This window comes from Protopterus annectens, chromosome 9.part0, assembly GCF_019279795.1.
Source record: "Protopterus annectens isolate FY-2018-M chromosome 9.part0, PAN1.0, whole genome shotgun sequence".
Classification (NCBI taxonomy): Eukaryota; Metazoa; Chordata; order Ceratodontiformes; family Protopteridae; genus Protopterus; species Protopterus annectens.
Window position 1 is genome coordinate 664,373,647 of NC_056743.1, and position 15,848 is coordinate 664,389,494.

General features: G+C 37.0%; 1 protein-coding gene across 1 annotated transcript in view; it reads right to left on the reverse strand.

Moving 5' to 3' along the window:
- LOC122810896 (natural cytotoxicity triggering receptor 3-like) overlaps positions 1-15,848 on the reverse strand; it is a 125,520-nt gene that overhangs the window by 24,380 nt on the left and 85,292 nt on the right. Inside the window, exon 6 of the mRNA XM_044082439.1 lies at positions 14,592-14,632. Coding sequence (XP_043938374.1) covers positions 14,592-14,632 — 41 coding nt within the window. The remainder of the gene's footprint in view (positions 1-14,591; positions 14,633-15,848) is intronic.

The window sequence follows — 15,848 nt, forward strand, 5'->3', positions numbered from 1 at the left end:
AGGCAGAAGAATAACTTTAAAGAAGTTAGCTACAGTACCTTCAGTGGCAAAAGGAGAACTTATGTTTTTGTACTCATTGTATTCACATAATTGTTGTTGCATCAAAAATTGTTTTGGTAATTGTTTTGATTGCAATTTTTGTACTATGACTTTTCTTTAAAATTTTGGTACTGGCATCGTGGAGTTTGAACTGCTATCTGCTCCCAAATTATTTTTCCTGTTCCTCCATCCTGGTAAACTTATATATTCTGATAACCCTGCTGGAAATTTTGCTGGATGCCTTGCTGAAAGTTTATTTGCCGAAAGCCTTGCTTCATATATCTTTATTGACCTTGTGTATCTCTTTCTCTACAGACATCAGAATCTTCCCTGGAATTTGTTCTCATCCTTTTTGCAGTTCTTTTACTTCCATCAATACTGAAAACATCATTAGTACAAGCATGCATCCCATTATTGGATGCCCATTGCACCCCTCCTTCTGATGTATCCTTAGAACTGCTGAATTTGGCTAACACAGAGTTGGCTATTTTATCATAGACTCTCTTATTTGTTAAAAACTTTTTTCATTTTATGTTTCTTCTGAATTTCATTTTCTGCTGAAACCTTCTCTAAAATTCTTTCTAGTGTATTCTCAAAATTGTCCATTGAGGCTGACCCTTTTAAATCGTTGTAGAAAGTGACTGGCATTGCTTAAACCTGCTGAAGTCCATTTATGTTCCATCAATAACTGGACATACTGGAGACCTGTGCTTTCTTTCAGTGCTTTCCATGCATCCACTAAATCACTGGAAAGCCTCTCACCTGCCAGTGTTCATAACACTCTCAGCCCTCTGGGGACTCTCTTCATAGCCAAGCAAGCTTCAAAAAACATAATGTCCCACTGAGTCTTTTAAGTTTCAGCAAATTCTTTTCAAGATTAATAAATTCAATTCTGCAGTCAAGTTTGGTACATTGACATCTAGATTTCACCCTTCGTCAATAAAAGGATTCAATGGCCCACTGAGACAATTCCAAACAAAACTGTCCATACTATCAAGGTTAGCTACATTGCTGACAGTTCATTTAGGCACCACTCCCAAAGAAACTCTATCAGGGATAGTGGGTCTACTCCCTAACGATGTAAATAACTGGAGATTGCATATGAATTTTCAAGAATTAAAAAGTATTATTGGTGATAACCCTGTTTTTGCATCTAAAAGCGGCAAAAACTTAAAAGAACATTTCCTTAGGAATAGTTTTACCAAAAGAAATATTATGGAACAGAATAAAGGATTGTCCATGTGCTGAAGCTGTAATTTTTGTATGTATATTTTAGAGAGTAATAGAATATATTTAACAGCAAGAAATTATGAAATTAAATTATTGAACAAATACAAGTGTAAATCTAAGTTTGTAATTTATATTGCACTATGTGGACTGTGTCCTGCATTTTACACTGGTAGAACTGTTAGGGAGTTGCACATGAGAATTTATGAACATTTATGGGGTGTAGAAAAATGGAGCTAAGTAATGGCTTAGCAAAACATGTTTGACAGATGCATATGAAAGAGGTAAACAAAATGTATTTATTTCTTTATTTACTGAAGATTAGCTTGACTAGAAAGAGCATTGTTGGCAAGTAAGATTAAATGCTTGCAGTTCTCCTGGAATGAATGATAGGGAGAACTTCAAAATTGTATTGAAAACCAAAGGATTAACTCATTAAGGTAGAAGTCATGTGGTTTTAGAAGTTTATTTAATTGCATTTTGAATTGTTGTGACTTGGGCTGATGAAGTTCCAAGTATGGAATGAAAGTGATTAACAGTTGCATGTTTTATGTTATTCCAAGTATATGAAAGTTTTAGTAATTTTTAGTTGTTTGTGCATTTATTGCTTTTAATCTCTTTTTAAATTATTTTTGATGATGACAATCAGTTGACTAATTAACTAACCAATCCGTATTTTTAAATATACATTTTGACAAGTGAATTCTAGTCTTGTTGAAAGTGCATCAGTTTATCACTGAGAGTTTCACCTGTATCTTAGTATTGGTTTATTTTTGCTTTACTATTTTTGTTGTTAATATTCTGTCACAATTGTGTTTTTTTAAAGCATATTATAACTTATTCCCAGTGCTGTTTTTATTACTACTCTTGACTAGGCTGTGAATGTAAAAGGATCCTTGTGATCCAGCTTATTTACATATTAAATAAAATGCACACAAAATATATCACAATGACTTCAAACACCTCACACCTGACAATCTGTGTTGAGAAGTTCTGCCACAATGTAGTGTCCCTGATTTTAAAGACTTCACTGATCTTGTCTGGATCCTCTTAAATTTGATGAATCCTTGCAAAATGTGAAATTAAGTCAACAAATAATGACAATCACATCATTTACCACTGAAAATACTTGCTAATTCAACCCTTCCTATGCCTATTCTATCATCTTTTAAAGTCATTTAGTACTAAGCAGTCTTTGATTTGAGACCTTTTACCCTTGATTATTTTGGCTTGTTTCCTGATTCTGGAGGTAAGAGGTTAACAGCTGTACCTGTTGTAACTCTTACTCATCCGTATACTGTTGTTCTTACCAGTTTAAAGAAACTGTCTGATGAGTCATTAACACAGAGACCCCATACTTACTATAATCATCTCCAAGACCTGTATTTGCAACCATAATGAAACATGGACATTACGTTCCAATTAATAGGAAGTAATATATGAATGAACAGATACAATTAAATAACTCTAATGTGCTTATAAATTTACAAGCTAAGAAGATGTCTACTTCATAAATGGTTGTATTATCTTAGATGTGTAATTAGAATTGATTTATGGCATTTCTCCCTAATACTGGAAGCCTCTCTACCATTTATGGTTTGCTTATTTCCTGTCCTGTTCTGTTTTTACTATGGTTTTACTGGTGGTGTGACAGAAAAATGGTCTGTAAATGGCTACAGAGAGAGGTCCATGCCAGTTGTGAAGGAAATGTGAAGTAGATAAAGTTAATCAACTAGAAAATACATAAAGAATTTCAAATTATTTTCATCTGCAAACCTCTGCACATATTCTTCTTGGCAAAGGGACCTAAACCACTATGTTTTACTTTTAATCAACTGGAAAATACATAAAGTATTGGGAATTATTTTCAACTGCGAAGTTCTGCACATACTCTTCCTGTCAAAGGGACCTAAACCACTGTTTTACTTGTGTAATGTACTGCTATATCACTGATGAAGGATTTACACTGTGCACTTAATTTAGCTAATAATAGAATGAAATTAAACCTGCATAGAAGGTGTTGCTTTCATGTCTAGGGCATGAATAAATGAGTCTTCATGGGTTCTATTCAACTAGCTTTATTTCATATAAACACATTATTACTGTTGATTATTGACTCTATCTTGACTAACTTGTATACAACAAATGATTAAGATCTTGCATGCTCACTCACTAGCTGCTCCTTCAAAATGACACTAGGTATTTGCACGTGTGGAATATATACATGCACTTACAGCCTCGCATACTTCTTAAAGACACATTGCACATTTTATACTATGATCTACATTCTCCCACTTTGAGAAATAGACCATGCATTTGTTCTGAGACTGGCATGCAGAAATCACAGGTATATTTTTAGTCATGCATTATGCAATATTCAAACATATAGGTATGTACTTTCAAGTCCACGTTGCTGTATATTTCACAATTGTTTTAGATATCTGTCCATATTGTGTGACATAAAATGGAGTGTTAATTTTAGCAAATGGAACAGTTTCTGTAAAGTGATTAATCTGTGGAATGTTCGAATCACTTTCTGGAATGGAGTCAGAATTCTGAACACATTCTGGTCTGGAAATAGTATCTGACTCATTCTTCGATTTAGTGCCCGCATCACAGATACAATGTTGTGACTGCAATGATGACGATGATTCTGGTACATGAAGAAGATGCCTGTGATTCCTCCTTTGGAATTTACTAAGTAAGATCTCATCTCAACACAGATGCCTATAATCTGTACTATTCAATCAAATCCTTTTGTTGTCTTCTGAAGTCATACTGTCTCTCCTTCCCTGAATGGATGAAGTAATCTGCTCAATTGGTTGTAAGTAGATTTCAGGATATTACGCTTCTTAAATGGTTGAGCCTTGATGGTTTTAGTGTTCTTTGACTTAGGCTGCAACAAACTTGAAGAAATAAATAGCATACTTCTAGTTTATCTGGAAATTAGTCTTTGAGCCAGTAAGCCAAGAATATCATCATGAGGTATGTTTCTGAGATTAAGCAAATTCAAGAACATATCATTATTGTCGCTCTTTGATCTTTCAAGTAATTGCTTTGCACTCTGTACTGCTCTTTCAGCTGGACCATTGGACTGATGATATTCAGCGCTACTAGTGACATGTACAAAGTCATATACTTTTGCAAATTTCTGAAACAACTGGCCAGTAAATTGACTACCACTGTCAGAAAAAAAGTTTGTGTGGACTATCATGAACTAAGAAATGCATTTCAACTTGGTAATAACAGCAGTTGAGGTTTGGTTAGGTAGTAGATCAATCTCAAACTAATTTAAATAAGAGTCTACAAAAACTAAGTAGTGTTGATTGTTCCACTCAAAAATATTAGTTGCTACAGTAGACCAAGGTAGTTCAGGAACTTGACTTAGTTGAAGTGGTTCTCTTTACAAATGGATCTGGTACTATTGCATACTGAACAAGTAGAAAGAACTCTATCAGTGTATTTGGTAATGATAGCCAAAATACTAATTCTTGGGCTCTTCTCTTAGTGGATGTGGTTCCTGGGTGACCACAATACAAAATCTGGATGTATTCTTGTTATAAGGAAGCAGGAACAATAATTTTAGTACCTTTGAAAGCAGTGCCATCCTCCATCAACAATTCATCTCACTAAGGAAAATACATTTGCAGTTCAGGTGATATATTAGATTGCTTTGATGGCCATACAACATTAATACAGTGATTGGGCTTCTGCAAAATTGGATCAGTCTGAGTATGATCTCTTAGCTCATCACGTCTAGTGGTGGAAAAAATTGCACACTGACATTACATCAAAGTCAAAAGTTTCTGTAGTAAGCTGTTCTGTCATAATCCTGGGAGAGCTAGATAAAGTATCAGCCAGATAAAGCAATTTGCTTTTAGTGTAAACCAATTTTAAATTGTACTTTTGCAATTTGAGCACCATTCTTTGTAATCCCACTGGAGCAGAATGCATAGACTTCTTTAAAATAGTAAATAGAGGTTGATGATCTGTTTCAATCTGAATATCTCAACCATAAATGTAATCATGAAACTTGGAGCATGCAAATACTATTGCCAACAGTTCATTTTCAATTTGAGAATACTGCATCTCAATTTGCATTAGTGTTATAGATGCATAGGCTAATGGTGCTGTTTTGAAGTATAACTTTGCCTAGACCAAATTCTGAAGGATCACAGGAAAGAGTAACTGGTTTGTTCACATCATAGTATCTTAATGTAGGTGAGGTGGCAGTTTTCTGCTTAATGTCTTCAAATGCCTTCTGATGATGTTCTAACCATGACCAAGCAACATTTTTGCATATGATCTCTCTTAAAGATGTTGTCAACTTACTGAAGTTTGGTATAAATTTGCCTAAATAATTGACCATATCCCAGAAAACGCTGTAGAGCTTGCACATTATCTGGTGCTCACATTTCAAGAATAGCTGCTTGTTTGGTCGGATGTGGTCACAAGCCTGTACTAGTAAACAAATGTCCTACATATGTAACTGGAAGTCTGAATTTGCACTTCAGATGATTGAGCTTCAAGTTTACTTTACATGCTCTGTCTAGAATGTTCTTTAGGTTTCTGTCATGCTCTGCTTCATCATTGCCTCCAACCAACAAATCATCTACTATTATGGCACAGGGATAACTTGAAAAAAGTTGCTCCATTGCACACTGGAAGACTTGCAGAATTTATTCCAAATGGCATCCTTAGGAATCTGTATCTGACAAAGTACCAAAAGTAGTTGGAAATGAGGATTTGCGATTAAGCATCACTTGCCAAAATGAACTCTTTGCATCCAAAACAGAAAATATAGTGGCATTTGGTAGCAGAGCTGCAACCACTTCAATTGTGCGTATTGGATGATACGGTCTTTTTAATGCTTTGTTCAGATCTCTTGAGTCAATGCATATTCTGACTTCATCTGAGCCTTTTTTGTGAGCCACTACCATGGACGACACTCATTCTGTTGGTTCTGTAAATGGACAAATCACACCTTGCTGCACCATTTTATCCAACGGAGCTTCAACTTTATCTAGCATCACTATTGGAACTCTTCTTGCAGATTTGATTACTGGTGTGACCTCTGGGTCTAACTTTGTGGAATACACAACTGGATGTTTTCCCAATTTGTCATCAAAAACATCAGCATACTCTGAGAAAATGGCTTCTGAAAAATTAGAACTCAGAAATGCACTTATGTGATTAACTTCTTTTGCAAAAGAAAGATTCATTCTCAAACTATCTTTGAGACCCAATAAAGATTGCACTGGTCTTCAGACTATATAGAATAACATGTAGTAACAGTTCTCAGCCAAATAACATGAAAGCATCACTGAATCTTCGGTTTGAATTTCTTCACCTCCATAAGCAGCAAGTCTCGCACTATTGGTTACATTGAGTTGTTGATTAGCTCTCACTCTAGCCAATGTGTTTGCTGATATAACATTACACTTTGAACCAGTATCTACTTTGAGCTCTGTGGATTTTCCATTAATCCAGACAGTACTAAATACTTCACTTCTTGTTAATATGTTTACTGCATCAACTCTTTCACCAAGCACTGATACACCATCCACATAAAAAGATGACTGCTTCAGCTCTACTTGATCAACTTGCTTTTTTTGTGTGACCATTCTTTACAACTGTGTGAGGCTTACTTAATTTGCAAAACTTTTGGAAATGATTCAATTTTTTACACTTGTAATATTGCTGACCATATGCTAAGGCCTTCACTCTTTTAGACTTAGGATTCACACCACAATTGCAACAGTTGACAGTAAAGCTAGATTTAGGTTTTGTTGATTCATGCTTATACTGCACTGAGCTGGTGTTGGAGCTTACATCTTTCTTATAACTTTCTGGAAAGCTGCATGCCTTCTTCGGAAACCCTATAGCTGCCATGTGCTTAGGCCTACTCTTATTTGCTATGTGCTGCATACTGTCTAAGTGTGCTCTGGAACCAACTGAAACCATGTTTTTGTTACTCACAAGCATACTTGCGGTTTTTCTGTCACCTCATGGATTTGACAAATCTCTATAGCCTTGTTCAATGTTAAATCACTGTCACAAAGTTAAACATTTTCTCACAGCAGCACTGCTAATACCACATACAAGCCTGTACTTTATCAGCTCATCTTTTAAATCACCAAGCCAACACATCCTAGCTCTGTTTCTCAAGTCTGTTATACAAGCTGCAAATGTTTCCCCTGGTTTCTGATCTCTCATGTAAAACAAATGCCTCTCTAATGTAATATTCATCTGTGGGTTACACATTTCTCTGAACTTGCATTTCAGACACTCAAGATCTTCCCTTGATCTTGTACAACAATATGGCAGTCTGCACCCTCTCCTTCATATACTGATGGTGCATACACAAATGAACACTCTCTTTCTATGGACTTTAGCTAGGTATAGCAAAATGAATGCCCTTGTGCATGCATCTCTATCTGCATAAGCTGCTTGTATAAAAATATTGTACTCTCGCTCAGATATTCTCCAGTTCTGTGGAGTATTCTGATCAAATGCAAGTTGTAAGTGTTTTCAAAATCCATCTGCCATATTAACACATTTAACACATCGCAGTGAAGCATTTTGCAAACGGACATAAACATACACACATGCACATATGCCAGAATTAATGTCAGTAATTGTCAGATGCCTTTGTACTCTGAACTTCTTCCTTTGTTGGGCTTTTTGGAATTATCCAAATAAACAAACTTATAGTACTTAACTGGACTTTGTGAAATAAACTTCTCAAGCGTTTTGGTACTTTTGGAATATTATCAGTAAAGGTAGAAATGCTAAAATCATTTATCATCATTTGCTAACATAATTTATTATCATTTTAAGAAACATTAAAGAACATTATGATGTGACTGAATAACTCACAAGCACTGTAATACTCTTGTAATGTTGTATTTTGTAAGAAAACACCAATCAGTGTAAGAAACATGCAAAGTAAATGCACAATACGAAGAAATCAATCATCTGTTGCATTAAACTCAATAATTTTTCAAAGTAGTTGCACTTTGTGAATAACTGCAAACAGCACACTGAAATATCCCCAAATGATGGTACCTTACTAGGCAACACTTTACAGTAGAAGAAGCACTCTGTAATGGCGGCACTTTGCAAATTGACACACCTAGCACAAGAAACTTCGAAATGGCTATGCTTTGACTGTATTACATGAAGTAGTTGCACTTTGCACACAATAGACTCTCTGAAATACATGCACAGTAACAGTGGTGGCTGGTGACTTCAAATTAAAGCAGGAGACAGCTGAATGGGTGGGGCCAATGGAAATGGGGTGTGGCCAGCCAGAAAGGGGTGGGGCTATCCTCAAAACTACAACAACTGGGACTTTAATTAAATATGCTGCCCTGGGTGTCAAACCATCATTACAAAAGTCTAATCAAGACAAAATGAAGTGTAGAAGAAAAATATTTCAATGCATTGGCTACATGACAACTTACTTAATATTTAGATGGAAACACAAAGGTTGTGATGCATGAAAAAAAAAATTACTTTTTAAATACATTACTGGAATGCCAGTCAGAATTAAGTATAAAAATAAAAAAAATAAGCAACACTCAACTCAAACCACTTCTCCTTGCACTGCAGTTCTAATTATAATTTATATTCAGCTTTATAAAATTACCAAGTAACATGTTGAAAGTAGCAATTTCTGTGTTACCCCCACTTGTAAAAATGTTTCTTATCCAAAAAAGACCTGCTGCCTGACAACAACTATCTACTTGTTTCATGGGAAAGACATGATTAATGTAAAAAAATGAGCAGCAAACAAGAAGCAAGCTCAAGATAAACTGCTTAAAGAATTACTTCACAAGTTATGGACCACACATGATAGATTGGCATTCTATTTAGTTAATGGGTAAAGCCTGCAAAGATGACTGCAAGTCCCTAACAAATGTAATGAGCTACTGAAAATACTGTAATCCTGTCCTTTATTACAAATACTGTCATATGCATTTCAATACCTAAGGCTTATACGTTACCTAGTTATGTAAATTTTCTCTGTATGGCAACAACGAAAAGGCTTTCAATGTTGGTAATTCTTTAACAGTATGCTTATTAAGGCTTACTTGCATCTTACAATCTCCGACAAGCTTACCTGATGGTCATTAAAGCATTGCTACTTAAACATAGAGCAACAGGGCACTGCGACAGCATGCATTTTTTGAATAAGAAGAAGCATAAATCAACAGTATAAAAATGTGACAGAAAACCAGAACATTCTGCAAAATCAAGGACAGATGAAAAGCCACGGTCGTACTTGTAGTCTACCTTGGATGGGGGAATACTCTGCACACTTACACTGCATAACTGCTCCTTGCCTTGCTTAGACACATCCAAAGCCACTACAATGGGGAGAGGGGTGTAACAAGTATGTCACTATTTGAAATGTCTCTGTCTGACAGTGATGGCTCTGACACTCATTCCTCACAGCAAGAAATCTGGACAAAGCCATACATAGAAGTGGGACACAGGCCCAAAAATAAGGACAGTTTTCAAATATTGCTCTTATAAACTTAGAAAGTAGTAGGTCTTGCATTAGTATGAACTTTCTGAAGGGTATGAAATCTGAAACTCAAATGTCTGCCATTATTTTCTAACTTCAATCTTTAATGAGTTGCCACTAATTTGCCAGAAAACTGCAATTTTATGAAAAACAAACCAAAAATGTGATGCAAAAATATAAAATTGCCACACAATAATCCGCGGTGGTGCAGCGGTAGTGTTGTTGCCTCACAGCAATAGGTTCTCCCATTCGATTCTCAGCTAGTGTGTGGGGAGTGCCTTCTGTGTGGAGTCTGCATGTCCTCCCCGTGGGTCGAGTGGCGTTCCGAAAGACATGCGTGAATGGGCGTGCCTTTGTTGAAGGTTGGGCATCGAGCTGGCAACTCAGCACCGTGAAAATCTACTGCTAATCATTAGCAGACCGGAGTTCAGCTGTGGTGACCCCTAACCGGGAAAAGCCAAAAGACAACAACAACAACAGCTGGGAACCTGTCAAAGAAGGGACACCTTTTTAATATTAGTACTGTTAACTTGAGCAACTGACAAAATAAGAGCATCTACATGCATTTCTGAAATAAAAGTAATCTATAAATCTAATAATTACAGCTATTTGTAATTGTAAACCCTCCACGTTTTCTTCCAAAATCGCCATTTTGCAGAGGGATTATTAGGGAGAGAGCAACATTTTGAACCAAAATTGGGGACAGTTGAGAGGTTTGGATATTCCTAATTCTATAAAGCAATTTATTTGCATGTACCTCTCAACCTCTTAATGCAAGAAATCTGGACAAGGCCAAATATATTGGGGGAAACATACAAACAGTACTAAAAATTGTTCTTGTATAAACAAGGCAGATAATAGAATAACAGGTCTTGCTTTAGCATGGATTTTTCTGAAGGTTATGACATCTGAAACTCAATGTCTGTCATTTAGTGATTTCATTCCTAAATGATTTGCCAGAAAACCACAAATTTTATGAGGAACAAACCAAAAACAAGAAACAAAAATCTATTCAGTCTGCAAAAATCTGGACAGTTGAAAGGTATAGTTCAGTTGGGGCCATCTATGAGTTTGCTGCCCTTCCCCCCTTCACAAAATCATGGTCGAATGGAGCCTCCCCCCTGCAGCCATTCCAGTGTTCCATTCCTTGGTTATTTCGCCCCATTTACAATAAACACTGTAATTTACATACTGGTTTATTTCTGCAATGATTTGGATTTCATTTGAAAGTTTTATTTTGCATTTTACAGCACAAACTTTAATAGATATCTGCTAAACAAAGCAATCCAGTCTCACAATGAAAATAAACTTAGCATTAAAACTTTTCTGCCCTTGAAACTCACATTCATTGAGACAGCATTGAAATCCACATTCAAAGAAAATACATTTTGCCAGTGGCAGATAAAGATTAACTTTGGGCTGTTTTCAAAGTCATAGGCCCCTTGAACACAAAACATACATGTGCTTTTTGATACACCTTCCTAATTGCATTAAATTATATTCCTTGTACAATACAGTGCAGTTGTTAGACGGCATTTTAAATTTATTGTTTTGAACATTTTTCCAGTAAACAATAAAACAAAATGCATGTACCATTAATGACAAAACTGCCCAATTCAAAATATTTCCATCATACAAAAGTCTACTCAAACTTCTGCAGTCCACCAGTATCAGTAAATATGCACACTCTGAAGAAGTAAAAGTCATCTAAATAATTCCACATTAAAGAAATCTATAACTAATGAAGATGTTGCTGCTAGCAAACAACTTTATATGTCATTGTTTCATCTACAAATAAAGTGTCTGTTGCCCTTGAGGAATAAATTGCCTATGTTGCATTAAAAAAATGATAAGCTATTAATATTGCAATAGGGAATGGATGGCAAACTGATAACAAATTCATAGTTACTAGGTATCTTCACCAAAAAGGACTGCAGCATCCACCCCTTCACAACACAGTACAGTATCAGCAATGCATCTACCTACTGTGGAGTAGAATCCACAGCCTTCTGCATCAAAAGCAAGTACACTACCTGTTGTGCTATTAACAATGCAAGCAGACTCAGCATAAGCAGCACTAAACTTTTGTTCCCCTGTAGCTCTCAGCTCCGTGTAAAATCTACTCGACACTCAACTGTATCTCTGAACTTTGCAGTGCAAGAAATCTGGAAAAAGCCAACATTTATGGGGGGGGGGTACAAAAGCCCAAAAACCAGGGATACATTTTAAACATTGCTTGTATAATGCTGGAAAGTTGCTAGAATAAAATGCTGTGTTACCACCATACATTTCACTGCCAAGTCTTGAACCCAGGGGACCCTGTGCAAAACAGTCAGTGCAATATACCACTATACCAAATGATCTGTTTTGTGAAAGAGAGGAAGACTGAAACTTAAATGGCTACCATTTAGTGAATTCAGCTCTCACCATAGCTGTCAACCTCTTAGCACAAAAAAAACTGGACAAAGCCAATAATGGCAAAATACAGTCCCAAAAATAGGAACAAATTTCAAATATCCATGTTATATACTTAGAAAATTGCTAGGATAAAAGGTTTGATGTTACCATGTACTTTCTGAAGAATATGAAGTCTGAAATTCAAATGCCTGTTATTTTTATTTAACATTTGTTAACCGGGAAAGTCTGATTTGTAACAAAAGCCAATTTTCAGCAGAGCAGGGAGAAATACTCCCGACACATGTTCTTTATAAGATGGGAGGACATGCAAACTCTACACCAAAGGCACCCCAGCCAAGAATCAAACCAGAGAACCTGTAGCTGTCAGGCAACAATGCTACCAGTGCACCACAGCACTACTGACTTTGCAAAGAAAAACAAACACACAGAAACCACAGATTTTATGAAGAACAAAACAAATATGAGGCAAACATCTACAGATTTTTTACAAATGTGGTGGGTAGGGAATTCAGGCCCTTGCCACCTGCACCCAAGGTACAGGGTTCAAGCCCGATTATTCTCTACCTACCACCATGTGTTGTCTCTAGCCACCAGTATACAGCAACTGGGGCATATTAAACACACACACACACACACACACACACACACACACACACACACACACAAAACCTGCAGACCCTGGTAGGTGATCCAGTCTTCCATTTCATGGCAGCTAATGCCCCCTGAAAATGATCCAGTCTTCTGTTTCACAGCAGCTAATTCCCCCTGAAAACAAGCTCCTCTTCTGCTGGTTTCTTCCAGTCTTCCATTTCACAGCAGCTAATTCCGCCTGAAAACAAGCTCCTGTCTAGTCCTCTTCTTCTGGTTTCTTCCCCTCCTCAGCCCGCACGTGCTAACAGCTGGTTTCTGGTTTGGGCTCCGCGAGAATGCCTTTCTCCTCTAGCCGGAATGCCTAACATAGCAGTCTGGAGTTCTGTGAGTACTCAGGAACTCCAAGCATGCATGCGTGGAGTTCTGGGACTCACAATTTTTTTTTTTAATTTTCTTGTACAGGTGGGGGGGATCTTTCTTTTGTACAGTTGGGGGGATTTTCTTCTTTCTTTAGGTGGGGGGGCTGCAGTCCTATAGCACGAGCTGCCCCTGCACAGTAATAAGCACACACTTTGAGATACTTCAAATAACTCTAGTTATACCCTTGACACAATACATAGTCATAGTTATGCCCAAATACAGCACTTTGCCAAAACACATACAGTCCCCCTGCTTTATTTTGCTCAGTGTGCCCTTTATTTTTCTTTATTATATTTGTATTGCTCATTTAAACTCTTTTTTAACCAATATACTTTTCTTGTTAGTTTTAATCTAACCATGCCCAACTTTGCCTGGAACAGACTTGTTCTGCTTTAAACATACTAATTTTGCTTTATAGTTAGTCATTCTATCGCATACTTTTATCTTAAACATTTTCTTAAGTTAACAAACTTTTCATACTTTCTGCTTGCCTGATAATGCAGTTTGTATCCTTGTAAAGCCCCTTTATTGCCTTTTGTATTGAGTAAACAGTTTGTGTTACTTCTCATTACCTTATTTTTGATCTGGCTATGCTTGTGCTCTTTTCTCTCAGTTTTACCTTCGTCTTTACACCTCATGGCTCTGAATATTCTTCTGTCTTTGATCCTGGTTGACACCATGTTGCTTTCATGTCTAGGACATGAATAAATGAGCCTTCATGGGTTCTGTTCAAGCAGCTTTATTTCATACTAGCTCATTACTACTGTTGACTATTGACTTGAATAACTTGTATACAGCTAATGACTAATATCTTACATGCTCAGTCCATAGCTGCTCCTTCAAAATGGCACTGGGTATTTGCACATGTGTGTGTGTGTGAGTGTGTGTGTGTGTGTGTGTGTGTGTGTATATATATATATATATATATATATATATATGTGTGTGTGTGTGTGTGTGTGTGTGTGTGTGTGTGTGTGTGTGTGTGTGTGTGTGTGTGTGTGTGTGTGTGTGTGTGTGTGTGTGTGTGTGTGTGTGTGTATATATATGTGTGTGTGTGTGTGTGTGTGTGTGTGTGTGTGTGTGTGTGTGTGTGTGTGTGCACGTGCACGTACTGCCTCGCATGCTTCATAAGTACACAGCACACATTTTATACTATGAGCTACCGAAAGTATGCATTCAGAGAATAACCCATAGAGGATATCCTATGAAGCTGCCTGTTTAAAGCAAGCAGCACAATTACAATGGGACAGAACTGCTTGTCACAAAAATCAGAAGCAATTGTGTCCTACAGAATCTTGTGTGAAGAAACAGAAAATGTCAAGAGGAACACAATGGCATTGCTCAGTAATTAAATAAGTCTCACCTGGGAGTCTGCATTTTTGTTTGGTTTTCTTTTTGTTCTCTCTGCAACACAGTAAAATAAAAACGAATGGTAAGATGAGAGACACAGCATATAAACATTGGTATAATTTAACAAGTGTTGTAGTCAGTATTTGTGACCCTGTCAGTACAGTGTATCTATATCTATATTAATATCTATATCTACATCTACATGCATACATATATACATACATACACATTACTATGATGCTGAATAGCATAACCAGAACTACAGGTAGGTTTTCTGGTACCGTGTGCAGTTCCCCGTACAATGCTCCCCTCCACTTTGAGTACGGAAGCAACAAAAAGAAAAAGAAAAAATGTTCCTCTGCTCCAAAACTGCAGCAAGCTACTTGCTACAGACATAACCAGCAGATTGTTACAGTTAATTCAGCATCACTACAAATTCAGTATTGGGATTAATTTATGAAGCCACGATAGCCTCACAACTTCATAAAGCAATGACAATGTTTCACATCTGCACCATCAGCAGATGACATTTGTGCCATCTAACAGCTTGTGCCCAGTACAGGCACCTCCTTTGCCCCACACTTACTTATGAATCTGATCAGAACTATATGAATTCTAGTTCCAAATTCCACATTAAGTGATAAATGTAACAACAATTACCAAATCTGCTGTATAACTCAAGGAAGGAATGTGCTAGATTGTTAGGATACATTTCTTAAGGTAAACCCTCAAGCTAAGACTTCATTCTGATGTTTTTATTGAACTTTTGTCTTTCCTGCTCTAGTATTTCTGAGTTAGGACTAGGTAAGGGGATAGATTTAGTTGCATTAAATTAGGTACACAGTGTTAGCCCCACTGACCATCAGCTCTCCTTTCCAGTCACTGAGTTAACCCACTCATTCCCCTGCTGTAGTCAGAGGTGGGAGTTGGGTTACTTGGAGAGAGACTTCCATACTGTAGACTAACAGATGTTTGAGACCTACCTCCCCATATTAGTTCTAGGCCCATTTATGGTGTATGGACTTGTGACACAAATGTCACTATCTGTTGTGGTGTGCCTATTCTGGGGCCCCACCCTGCCAGGCATTTAAGGGCCATGTTCCACCTCTACCGTAGCACGTCCCTTCTTCTGGGGACCTGTCACCACTCCAACCTAGTATGCACTTTGCTATACTTTCTGTTATCCACTGACAACATAGCAGCTACTCCACTACTAGTGTTTGTTATTGAACTTTGGTAACGTGGCCTGCTTGCATCAGTGCCACTGAAC